Source organism: Chiloscyllium punctatum, chromosome 44, assembly GCF_047496795.1.
Source record: "Chiloscyllium punctatum isolate Juve2018m chromosome 44, sChiPun1.3, whole genome shotgun sequence".
Classification (NCBI taxonomy): domain Eukaryota; kingdom Metazoa; phylum Chordata; class Chondrichthyes; order Orectolobiformes; family Hemiscylliidae; genus Chiloscyllium; species Chiloscyllium punctatum.
In genome coordinates, this window is record NC_092782.1 from 47,338,382 (window position 1) to 47,352,083 (window position 13,702).

Genomic DNA, 13,702 nt, shown 5'->3' on the forward strand with positions numbered 1-13,702 from the left:
AATCGAAACTTGAACTGCTGCTCCTCAAGTTTCCTTGTTCTTCATTAGGTTGCCAAGGGCAGAGGTGTCAGGATGGAAGTGGGAAGGAGAATTTAAAATGAGAGATCAGAAGCTCAGGGACATATTTGCAGACTGAATAGGGGTGGTTGCCAAAGCAGTCTCTCAAATCACAATGACACTCCGTGGTAAGCCGCAAATACAATATACCAAATCAAAAGAAGTATAAGCATATGACTGTCTCATCTAGAAGGCGTATTTAAGGCCCTTTAGGATGATGGGAAAGTAGCAAGTTAAAGGACATTATTTATTGAAACACAGTTCTTGTTAAAAGTTTCTTGATGGCAGCTAAAAAGTCAATTTTATTGTGATTAGGGAAATCAAGGCTTTCGATGCTAGGAATTTTTAGTAGTGGGATTAAACTGCATTTAACTCAATGATAGGATTTGTGATGAAATCAAAATATCATGTCCAAACTGGCTACATGCCTGTGTTTTTGATTTACTGGTCTTGAATTCTGTTGCCTGGATTTTTCTCCGATTATTCTTCTATGGAATGTCAAAGATTGCTCCAACAATCTACTTCTCCTGTAACCATTGCTCTACCCCTGCAAACTGTCTCGACAGTCCCATTCGCACTCTTCTGCACTTAGTTCATGGATGGGAATAGGGAGATAATCCCCATTCTATTATAATACATTTCCTCAATCCTAACATCAGTAATCTGGCACTCCACTCCACCCCCATAAATCTGCCTACAAACTCCCACGTCAACTTGCTTCCCAATCCCCTAAACAATGGCAAAGGATTAGGGTTACAATTGGGATTAGGTCCTTGTAGAGATTTGAACTCATGGATGAGAAGCTAAAAACTTCTCGGTGCAAATGACTCTCGGACAGTGGTTTACATTTGTACTGTTGGAATAGATGGAAATAGACATAATTTAAACAAAAACATTTACTAGGCACCTGACTATCCATTAGTTTCATGATCACAGCAAGACAGATGCAATGGGAGGTGAGGCTTAACTTAAAATATATATTAGAAACTAAGGAAAGAGAAATAAATATCTGAAAATCATCTTGTGTTTTCAGCTGGAATCAACTTTGACCTGAATGAACCATCTGCTGACCTTTCATCTGCCTGGGCTCAACATGTAACAAAAATGGTGGCCAGAAGGGGAGCCATTTTACCTCATGATATTTCAGTCACTCCAGTAGGGACACCAGGTGAGATAAAACAATCGATCTGTCAAAAATCAATTTAAAACTTTCTTGCAAGGCTGTGTGACTTTCGAGCAGTTTGAACTTTCAACTGACTCATGGGAAATTGGGATTGGGAGGTTAGGAATGATTTATATTCCCCCCACCTCCAACACACATCCACCTACTGCTGGGTCCTGAATCTCACTTGCAAAAGCAGTTCAGGTAACTGCCCAGAGTCAAGAGTGTGGTGTTGGAAAGCACAGCAGGTCAGGCAGCAATCAAGGAGCAGGAGAAACAGAACTGCCAGAGTCAGAATTGCTATGGTTATCAGTTTTGAGGCTAATCAATGTATTCATTTAAACTATGCACTTACATCAGCAATAAGACCCTTAGGAAACATTATTGGGTTATTATGGCCACTTTCCTATTTATATGGCCATGTCCAGGAGGTTAGATGGTTCCTGATTTATATACAAATCCTGGACCTATGGCCTTCCCGAAGGAGCCATTTAATCACAACTTTCTATTTCCGATCATTTGAAGCAGTAAAATTCTCCTACACTATTCACCTAACATACATGCTTCAGCTGTTTCCAAAAGCCAAGTAGGCTATTTTAAGTGGGCTGTGTTGCTTTAAGTTCAAAGGTAAAGGTAGTTTTGGAATTCCTGTCTGATTCCATTCTGGCCAATTTCAGTGCCACCAGATGAGAACAAGAGGAACCTCTGGATCATTGAAGCTGAGATTCCCCCAGAACTACAGAAAAAAGCTGGGAAGAAGAAGAAAAAGAGAAAGAAAGGCATTAGACCCCTTGGGCCCACGGAGGAGATGCATGACATGGGCTATTGCACAGAGAGAGCGTCTAGCACTGTTCCACACTTACCCAAGTTACCTAGGCAAAAAAACTTGGTGTCAAAAGCTGTGGAACCAACTGATGTTCAGGATAATTTACCAGGCACTCTCCTGGAATCCGGAATCAATTCTGGATCAAGCAATGGGAGGTTTCTCATTGGAGCATTCAACAGCTCCTTGGGGTACAGGCTGAATGCACCTCTGAATTTGATTGCAAACCCTCTTTCAAATGACGATGTCTTGGAGGATGAGCTGGAACTTCCCCGAGGAGATCAACTCCGGCTCCCACAGAGAACATGTAAAAACCCATTCCCCTATTCCTCAGCCAATGTTGAATTTGGAAGACTCCCTGTAATTAATATCCCTCATATGCCGAGATCTGAAAACAGAAGGACTGCTATTGCACCTGTACATTCCAGAACAAATCTAGTGGACACAGAGTTGATGGATGCTGACTCTGATTTTTGAATATTGGCCGAGTATTGGTATTAATAAGGCATCATCTACTTGAGAAGCAACATATCTGATTCCAACTAGGAACTTTGGTAAATATCTGTTACAGATCACCTAGTTAATGCAAGTGGTATTTTACTAAAGCCTGAATGTTCATGGCTAGCAACTGAAAATAATTTTAATGTTCAAATGGATTCACAGAAGTGCTTCTCTACTTATTTAAGAGATTACAGCATTCCTTCACATGAAGTTCAATCTATCGTGAAGAGGCCCTCCACTTTAATGCTCAAGGTTGTAGAATATATAAGTAATGAATTATCATAATTGGCCAATTTGGTAAAGTTATTGGAGCTTTTTTAGAGCTGAGGGATAGTGAACTATTCTAAGGGACAGGAATCAAACAACTCCCATGTCATGACTTCTGCTGGGCCAGGATTATTCATTGACCTTTGTGCATGTTGATCACACTTTGCCTTCAGTTAGTTACAGTAAACAAATAGGCCATCTGGTCCATTCTGCATTGGTCAACCATATCCTAGAGTTCTACTGAGTTCTGCCTCCCAAGATTCTTATCTGATCGTACCATTAAGTTACAGACTTGGTGTGTTTTATTTTACAAAGACCTAATTGTTCCCCAATGTAATATTTTAACATTAAGAATATTACACAAAAAACATTTTGATCAGATTGAGGAAATAATGTGATCAAGTTTGACTTGGAAAACTCTGTATTCTCTGAATGGAAGGGAAATGTTAGTCATGACAAGCTGAAAGTGTCAATAGCATCAAGATATACCAAACCTGCCTCAGAGAAGAGATCAGTAATGTTTATGTGGCCCAAGATATTTGGGCATGAGTTGTGCCCAAGCTAAATGAAGAAATGTGGTGCCATCTAATCTTTTGTCTGGATACTGGGGGTATGCACTGTCCATCTTCTCATTCTTAACATTCTGCAAACTACAGACATCAAAACCTCTAGTGTCCAGAATTTATCCCAGACCAAATCCCCAATAGTCTTGTGCTTACTTATATTAGCTTCTGATGATCCCAACACTTCAAATTTATAATCCTCAACTTTGTGCTGAACTCACTTGATGGCATCATCCCACTATATCTCCGTAAGCACCTTCCTCCCTCTCACCTTCCTTTATTACCTCTGCACCCCCCTCTGCTTCTCACTTGTCTTTCCATCCTTAAAAATTGCTCTTTGACCAGTTTTTAGTCACCTGTCCTAATCAGATAAGGGATAGCAAATTTAAGTGATGAGGAAAAATTATTTCTCTTAAAGAGTCATGAATATGTGAAATTCACTATCCCAGAGTGTGGTGGGTGCCAGGACATTGAGTAAATTTAAGGAGGAGATAGACAGATTTTTAATTACTAAGGAGTTAAAACGTTATGAAAAGTGGAGTTGAGACAGAGGAGATCAGCCATCATCATATTAAATGGCGGAGAAGGCTCAAGGAATGGAATTAGGCCAAAGTGAAGACTGCACATGCTGGAGAGGAGAGTCGAGAGTGTGGTGCTGGAAAAGCACAGCAGGTCAGGCAGCATCCAAGGAGCAGGAGAATTGCTGTTTCTGGAAAAAGCCCTTCATCAGGAGTGGATTTGCCTACTCCTGCTCCTTGTTCTTATGTTCTTAATATCTCTTACGTTGCTTCAATGTCTTTTTCTGTCTTATCATGCTTCTGCGAAGCACCATGGGACATTATTTGATATTATTTGGCAGAGAAATAGTTGTATGGTCACTTGCTGTTGAGTTGGACTCCAGGATTATGTAAGAAAACATTCAGTAACAGGCAAATTTAGTGTTGCCCTTATACTTTGAGACTAATTTTGCAAATGGATGCAGTGTGTGCAAACACACCTGTAGTCACTAATGCAATCAAAGCCAAAGCTCCATATTCAACAACTTAAAGTATAAAAGCACTATCACAATATTAGCAGCTTAGTCAAACGGTATTGCCTTTGATCTCCTTATGTCACTGGTGTCATACTGTTTGTATTGTATTCTTTGAGTCTGATCTGGTTTCCTATTTGGCCTGTATGTAGCCAATTACATTACCAGATCTATCTCATAACCTGGTCTCTTAGTCAAAAAGCACCTAAATTGGTTGTGGGGCATCTCTGACCCTTCCACCTCGAGCAAAGAGACATAAAGAGTTAAGTGTGAATTTTGTTTTGTTGGTGTAAATTGATAAGGAATCTTCAGCTGAAACGAGGGTGAAACTATGTTGTGTTGAAAAACTGACTGGCATAAATAATTTTATTTAATGATGAATACTGCAGTGCGGTTTCTGTGGTTATGTATTTCAATTTTTTTTGACCAGATTATGTATTGGAATTGCAGTTAATTATAAAAGAAGTGGATTGATCGAGGGCAAGGATATGTGTATGAAAATGTCTGTTATATACACAAAAAAAAATTTCTACAAGAACCAGAGATGGCATTAGAAGTGCAAAACATTATTACAGTACAGGGGGACTAAGTATCTGAATTGGATTTTGTTGTACTGTAAAAACAATGCTAATTCAGGAACCTTGACCAATCTATAGCTAATCGATAGCTATTATAACTGGGAGCATGCTAGGAATTTGAACACGTGGCTCCCAATAATTTCCTCCTCTTCCTCCCTGGGTGGCATGGGAACAGATCACTCCACTCCATCCTCAAAATAACATGTGATGTAATGGTGTTCAGACAATGTGCCTGTTTCAAATTTCTCCATTTGTATTTTAATAGAGGGTACCAATCCATTGATTTTAACCCAGGTACAGAACACAAATTTAATGGTCACAATCAGTATTGTAAGTGTCACACCACCAACAAAAAAATAATGGATTTTTTTATCCTGAGATGTTAGTGCTGAAGAACGGATTCTGCATTTACTCAGAGTCGATATTGACAATACTCTAGTTAAGGTGGAAGGTGACAGATTTAGGATATAACCAGTCAGCATACTGACTGGGCTTGATGTGAATTGAAAAGGAGAGATTTCAAAGATGCCAATTACTGTCCAAATAGGACATTGGAGAGAACCTGTTGTTTTTGATGTTGAATAGTTTGAATACCATATCCAAATACAAACTGTTTGAACAGACAGAAACTGCTGCTTATCTTGATTTCAAGTACGAAGATTCTGTACAAGTGTGAAGAAGGAAATTTCCCAAGTTCGCCAGAATTGTGGTTTTTCAGGGATTTAGGTTCCCTTTTATTATCCTTCAGGAAGGCATCTCTTGGTGACAGAGCGTGACACTTTGTGAGAACACTCTGAATCCTGACCTTGCTCCACTTGCCTCTCTGATATTTAACACATTTTATATTTTTTTAATCCATTGAGGACCTTCATTGCTTAAAAATGTTGAAGGTTTGAATATTCTTGTTTGAGATGTGAGGTGCACTCTATAGATACCCTTTTCAATTTGAGTAATAGTGTAAATTGGGTGATAGCATTTTGGCAGCTTATTTTGTCCTTGTCCTCACTTTTATTTCCCAGTCATTGTTGGTTTGCTATATTATTGACAAGTCAAAATGACACACTTACAGATCAATGTGTATGTGTAAGCATCATAAACAGCCAACATACGAAGACCTTGTAAATATTCCCTTACCTCCTCCACTAAGTGATAGTCTGGTTCTGTAAATTGTTGAAGACTTGATATATTTTTATAGAAACATAATGGTTATTTTTGTACCACATATAGCCATTTAAAACTTCTTGTTATCAGTGTTCATAGACATCTGTAGAGTGGTTACAAATTATCTGGGAAAGAAGATCATTTGTAATACTCCGTTAATTCCTTAGAATGACAACTAAATGTTTTTCACCTGAATTTTACAATAAAAATTTGTAAACCTGTTTATCAAATTGTTTAGTTGAAAATTTATTCAAATTTTGTGTTGGGAGGCAGAGTCAAGGGCCAGCACACAGAGAGCAGACCAACGTGAGAAGGGCAATGGCGGGGGAAGATAGAAACTGGTAGCAGAGAGGGAGGCCAAACATATGGAAAGCAGACCTGCATAGGAGATGCAGCATTGAGGAGATAAAAACTGATGTCAGAGAACCAGAACATTGAGCAGAAACCCAGGCAGATGCAGGGAAACATGAAAACTCCACACAGCCAGTCACCCAGGCTGGAATCAAACTTAGTCCCTGATGCTGTGAGATAGTAATGCCAAATACTGAGCCACCATGCTGGTTGATTAGAAATTATCTGTACTGACACTGTAGACAGTTCAAAAGAGATTCATGAGGCTGATTCCTGGGCCGAAGGGGTCAACTTATCAAGTATGACTAAATAAGTTAGGTCTTTATTCATTAAAGTTTAAAAGAAAGAGAGGTGATCTTATTGAAACATAGCAGATTCTGAAAATACTCATTTAAAATTGAGTTACAAAGAAATTCCTTTTGCAAGGGTCATGAATATCCAGAATTCTCTGTCCAAGAAATTTGTGTAGGCTAGATCACTGAAAATATTCAAAAAGGTAAATTTTGAAATATTAGGGAATTGATGGCAATGAGGAGCCAGCACAAAAGAGGAGTTGAAGCCTGGCGGAGATCAGCCATGGTCTTGTTGAATTGTGAGGCAGGCTTGAGGGGCCAAATGGCCTACTCTTGCTCCTATTTCTTAGATTCTTATCTTTACTGAAGACATTCGTTCCTGCTGAACTGACAGATCCACAAGCAACATGTCCTTCCGACATCTACCGCCATGCTCTTGTATGCAAATAATGGATTGTTAAGTCAAGTCCACATGGTGCACCTGTAAGTTCTACAACTGAGAAATCATGGTTAAACCTCATCTTACATTTTCATTCAATATCCTTGCTTTTACATTCCAGCATGCTTGATAAGATGAATAGTTAGGACCAGGAATTGATTCCCTACCCCACTATTTCATCCAGAGCAGACAGCAATGGATTTGAGCCTTTTCTAGTCTGGACTCCAGTTTGCCATTTAATGTGCATATTTTCACTACCTGTAACATGTAGATTCTTCAAATTCACTAGACCGCTATTGCATTTATGGCTTTATAGAATTTCTCCACAGCACTCTTGTGATAACGGGAGGTTTACTCTTGTGGTTTATGTTAGAATGTCAGGGCCTTGCTGGTGTGGATTGTTAACTTGGTTCTTCAAGCAGTATCAGCCTTAACTCAGTTAGAGGCAAACTTGCCTCCTGAATCAGAAGGCTGTGGATTTCAAAGACTCACTCCAAAGGCCTGCATTGATAATCCAGACTGACCGATTAAGTCCAAGTGACACTGAGGGAATGCTGTGCTGTCTGAGATGCTGTTATGTGGATGTATAAGACATAGGAGTGGGAGTAAGGCCTTTTGGCACATAGAGTCCACTCTATCATTCAATCATGGCTGATGGGCATTTCAACACCACTTACCCGCATTCTCCCCGTATCCTTGTGAGATTAAGGTGGAGGTCCTGTCTGCACTCTCAACTCAGAATCATTAAAATAACAGCAAATCTTACTAAAATACAAAAGTAAACTTAACCAACAGTATGACATCTAAGCTCAACAAAATACAAAAGGCAAATCTCATCTAAAGAAAGTGAGCAAAATTCACCAAAAACGACAGCAAAGCTCCTCAAAATACATCAGCAAACTCAACAGAATTATATCAGTAAATATGAAAAACAAACGGTTTAAACTGTGGCTTATTTTGTAGAAATACTTTGAGGAAAAGTTCTAAAGCTATTTCTCCCAGATGACTGCCTGAACTAAAAACAGCTAAATAAACATTCCAGAAGAATTTTCCATAGTGAGAATCCTGAAACATTCAGCAAGGCACCAGGAGATGGTGCTGTTGTAGAATACAAATAGGGTAAAAAAAACTACTGTTGCTCACCATATACCATGTGATTCGTGCATTATGAATGGTGAACTAGTCCATTGTGTTATAATTCCACAGGATCAAAAGGAGTAATCTTTGTGATTAAAGACCACATTACGTACCTCAGCAGACCAGGGATCAAACCTGAAAAAAAGAAAACTAAATACAATATGTTGTATTTATGTAACATATTTCACAATTTCAGGATGTTCTAAAACATTTTACAGCTAACAAAATACTTTTGAAGCATAGAACTTGTTGTACTTTAGGAAATTTGGTAACTAAATTTCACACTGTAAGCTCTCAAACAGCAATAGGAAATAATAGTCTCCTTTGCCTGTTTGAATTTATATTGAACAACTCTTTCAACTCCATTCACTTCTTCCTAACAAAAGGTGTTACTATGGAAACTTGCACAAGTCCCAACTATGCCTACACTTGATAGGATACATTGAATATTCTTTGTTCTAGTACTACATGTCCCCTCCCTCACCCCCTTTTAGGTAAAATTAATTCACAGGATATGGACATTACTGGCAACATCGGCAGTTATTGCCCTAATTGCCCATGAGTTAAGTGGTCATCGTTTTGCTAGGTTATTTCAGAAGTTAACACGTTGCTGGAGGTCAGGAATCTCATAGAGGCCAGAATGGGAAAGGATTGCAAATTTCCTTCTGTAAAGGAGAAAAGTGAAGCAAATTGATTTTGAATTACTCTCCATTAGTTACATTATTATTACTAATATTAGACTTTGAATTCTTATTTATTTAATAAACTGAGTTTAAATTCTCCAGATTTCACAGTGGGAAGTTGTATTTTTGAAATTATTGGTCTGGACCTCTGGATTACTCGCCCAGTTACTTATTTACTATGTTTCTATGTTCCTATTTCTGATACATCAATGGCTAGGTCAGTGCTACTTCCTGTTATCATGCTGAATGAGAAAATGTTATCAATTTTCCTTAAACTTCAACCTCTCTCGATTTCACCTTGTCCAACTATGACATTTTCTTTCCTTCCTCAACTTGTCTATCGAAAATACTGAGGGTAGGTTGTCCTCCAATATGACTTCTACGTTCAGTGACTCCAGAATCACAATCAGGTTTACCTTAATCTCACCTTACCATTGCCAGTTTCTATATTCAATAGATCATCCTCCATCATTTCAGCATGATGCTATTAAACATACTTCCCTTCCTCTTTTTCAGCATTCTAAATGGAGTGTTGCCTGCATCACATTTTGTACATTCATAAGAACAAAACAAATTGTACCAGGATTGTACCATACTGCTCTTCAAGCCAGCACCACCATTTGTGGATAATTTTCTGGTTCCGCCTTCCTGCCCACTCCCAATGTTGCTTGGTTCCCCAAGAGATCAAAAAAGTGTCTATCTCAGCCTCAAATACATTCATTGATAGAGCAACCAGAGCATTCTCTACCCAACAAAGTTTGATTAAATTAGATTGGATTAGATTCCCTACAGTGTGGAAACAGACCCTTCAGCCCAACCAGTCCACACCAACCCTCTGAAGAGTTACCTATCCAGACCCATTTCCCTCTGACTAATCTAAATATTCACAACTCATTTCACGAAGGAATTTATCCTCAACTCAACCCTAAATAATCAACTTCTTATCCCAAGACTGCTCTTGATTTCCCAAATTGGGGAAATAACCTCCCATAGAGTCATCGGGTCAGATAACATAGAAACAGACCCTTTGGTCCAACCTGTCGACGCTGATCATAATCCCAAAGTAAACTATAAAAATGCCTTTTAAACGGTGTAACTGTACCCACATCCACCACTTACTCTGGACATTCATTCCACATACGAACCACTCTTTGTGTAAGTGTCTGTGTTCTCAAGTCCCTTCAGAACCTTGTATGTTCAATGAAATCATCTTTGATTCTTTTGAATTTGAGAGATTATGGGCTAAGTATATGGGCTAGATTTTCTTCGTAGTATAACCCCTTAAATCCAGGACCTAATCTGAAATTTCGCTCTAACAATTCTAGTGCACGTATATATTTCCAACCCTAACAATATTGTAGTTTTGGGTGATAACATTGTTGAACAACTCTGTTCAGTCTGTTTGTATGACCTTGACCATTTTCTTGCCATTTTAATTGCTGCCACAGACTTTTATGTTCTCCACTTTTCAACAGAAGCTAGAGGACAGCATTTCATTTTACCATTTGCCACTTTACCGCCTTCCGGATTCAGTATTGATATCAAAAAGTTCACATCATAACTATTACTCATATTTATTCTTGAAGATCAGCTGCTGGTAATGGTTCTGTTGATGCTATTTACATCTCCCCTCACCCTTGTTTTGTTTCTTCTTTATTTGTCCCATTGCCTCCCTGTGTTTGTCATTAATAACTCTGGCCCTCCTGACTGTTGTACTTGTTTGATAGCTTTTACATGTCTAATCATAATATGATGAAAGGTCATCAACCTGAAAAATTCACTTTGTTCCCTTTCCACAGATGCTGCATGACCAGCTGAGTAATTCTGACGATTTGTTTTTATTTCAGACCTTCAGCTTTTGCGGTATTTTGCTTTTGTTGTGGTGAGGTGATAATAACCAAATAATTTGTATTTTTAACAATGTTAGTTGAGAGATAAATATTCGTGAGGACACTAAACAGAACTCATTTGCTTCTCTTTGAATAGTACCACTGTCCCTTGTATGGGATCCACAACGGCATCTATATCTGTGCAGCACTCCCATAGTAATGCACAGGAGTACTGGTTTAGATTATCTGCACAGATTCTCCACTGTTAGATTTGAACCTATGACCTTCAGATGGTGGCAAGAGTGCTAATTATTGAGCCCAAGTTAAGACGTCAAACACAGATTCAAATGATGTGAGACATAGCAACCTTTCTCAGAGGCAGAAAACATTGGTTTGTTTCCCTAATCATGAATACAGGGACCTAATTTAATTAGTTGGATTGCATTTGGTTGCCCGGGGAACGTGTGTGGGGTATGGAATTTTCTGTATTACATGCTTGAAGGGAACACAACATCTTCCCTTTTGATGCATCACACTGCAAAGCTCATTGCTCACAAATGCTCCAATTTATGAAATAATTCACAGGCAACCGCTCAGTCTTAAAAGTCCTTCAAAAAGATTCTGCACATAATTATCTGGTCAGAAATTGATTTGAGCTTGTTAGCTATATTAATAGCTTTTGATCTGCTATGGCGATTGAAGAGTCACTGCATGGATGACAACATGTAAGAGAAGGATGGAAAGTTGGGGAAATAATTTGGAGTTACATTTCATCACTGGGGCAGAGTCTAACTGATTGATTGATTGATTCCTAATAAGGCCCAACAAGACAGTGGTACAAATGGGCATTTGATCATGTGGTTGCTATGAAATGCAAAAGGAACACATCATGTGATCTCTATTTGGATATGCTAATAATGTGAGGGAGTTACCTGATACGTTGGATTAATATTTTGACTGGCTAGGAATAGCTAAAGACAGATATTCAGACAATCTGAGTCTTTCTGAAGAAAAATGGACGACAGTTGTTTTGAAGACCTGAGAAGGGATATTCTTGAATTTTATTTGATAATTGGAGAGCTTTACTTCAACCATTCTCTGGGTAATAGAATGAATGAAGCTGAGTTGATAAATCTGCACACTCCAGTAGTAGAATAGTTAGGCAGAAAAGCCTCTTTATTTACCATTTGCCGTTACAAATGCAAGATAGGAAGCATGCAACTTACTCAAAATGGAAAATGGAATTTTGACAACATGGACAACACATGTGTCTCCATGAACTAAACATTTTGTGGGAAACCCAAGTTCTACGAATTTGTGTTGATTAACATGGTGTGAAAATCGAAGACAGTGAGCGGCAGATGTGGATGGTGCATGTAAATAATGTAAGACTTAGGATAAAGAGTGCGCAAAAAGTAGAGTTAAAAGGAATATGTTTCTACAACCAGAGAGTAATTATTTATTGTGCTGAGATATTGGTAAGTATCTAAGAGTTACAGATTGTTAGATTGTACTTACTTTGGCCTCAGCATCAACAAATTAAGGAGACTGCTCACCAGTTGCTTCAGGTTTTTAAAAAAATTCCTAAGTACCTCCTTCATTACTTCTGCAATGACTCATTCTGTAAATGTACTGCCAACAAAAAGGGTGCAGCCCAGCTTCAATCTCCAGTCTAGACTGACCAAGCCAGATGCCAGTAGTTTTACAATGATCACCCTCAGTAATGTTTAGAGGGGATCAGTCCAGAGTTCATATTGCCACCCAGGGGCGCAAGCTAAAAAATCAGCACCAACACGCATGTGGGTTTGTTTTGGTTGAGCTCATGTGTATGTGTCTATTTACAGAGTATGTTTGTATTTGCATTTATGCATGGGGTGTATGTCTGTGCACAGTGCTTGCTTGTGTGTTCATGTGTTTCATCTTGCACATTAATGCACCTGCATATGTATGTGAGTAGTGCACTGATTGGTCCAGGCATGAGGGCATATGTGTGTATGTGGGACATGAAGTGGTTCAACTTCAATGCTGTAATGGTCAAATTCACTGTTGGTCATGCTGAGTAATTTAGAAACATATTCCAAGTGGAAAAGTATTCCTGCTGGGACTATACAATCAATGCTTATCCTTTCTGAACTACACTGGGAGCACGGATTTACTTCTACTGTTTAATGTTACCAACTGATGCAGGCATCAAAAGTGAATAGATTTCATCAAGGATAAGTGATAAGAACATCTGATTTTTTTAAAAGCCTGTTTTTGAAAGAAACTGTACCAAATATTTATGCAATTAAAATACGCCCTCCCTCAGCTCATTTATCCAGTAGGGAACCAAATGAATTAAAAGCAAGATACTGTAGATATGGCAGAGAGGAAGGACGGAAAGAGACAGACAGACAGACAGCAAGACAGTCAGAGTCAGAGACACAGACGCAGAAAGAGACAGAGACGACAGACAGAGAAAATGTGAGGTCTTGCACTTTGGAAAAAAGAATATAGGCATGGACTATTTTCTAAACAGTGAGAAAATTCATAAAGCTAAAGTACAAAGGGATCTGGGAGTGCTACTCCAGGTCTCCAAAGGTTGACTTGCAGGTTGAGTCCATGGTTAAGAAAGCAAATTACATGTTAGCATTTATCTCAAGAGGGTTGAAATGTAAAAGTAGCGATGTACTACTGAGACTTTATAAAGCTCTGGTTAGGCCCCACTTAGAATATTATGTCCAGTTTTGGGCTCACCTCAGGAAGGACATACTGGCACTGGAGCGTCTCCAGCAGAGATTTAAGTGGATGGTCCCTGGAACGGTAGGCCTAACATATGATGAATGGCT

At 38.8% G+C, this 13,702-nt stretch overlaps 1 protein-coding gene across 1 annotated transcript in view; it reads left to right on the forward strand.

Annotated features, from left to right (window-relative positions):
- Positions 1-6,372, forward strand: part of smo (smoothened, frizzled class receptor) — a 42,468-nt gene extending 36,096 nt beyond the window's left edge. The window contains exons 12-13 of the mRNA XM_072562835.1: positions 1,091-1,225; positions 1,897-6,372. Coding sequence (XP_072418936.1) covers positions 1,091-1,225; positions 1,897-2,519 — 758 coding nt within the window. The 3' untranslated portion in view covers positions 2,520-6,372. The remainder of the gene's footprint in view (positions 1-1,090; positions 1,226-1,896) is intronic.
- Positions 6,373-13,702: the final 7,330 nt, after the last annotated feature.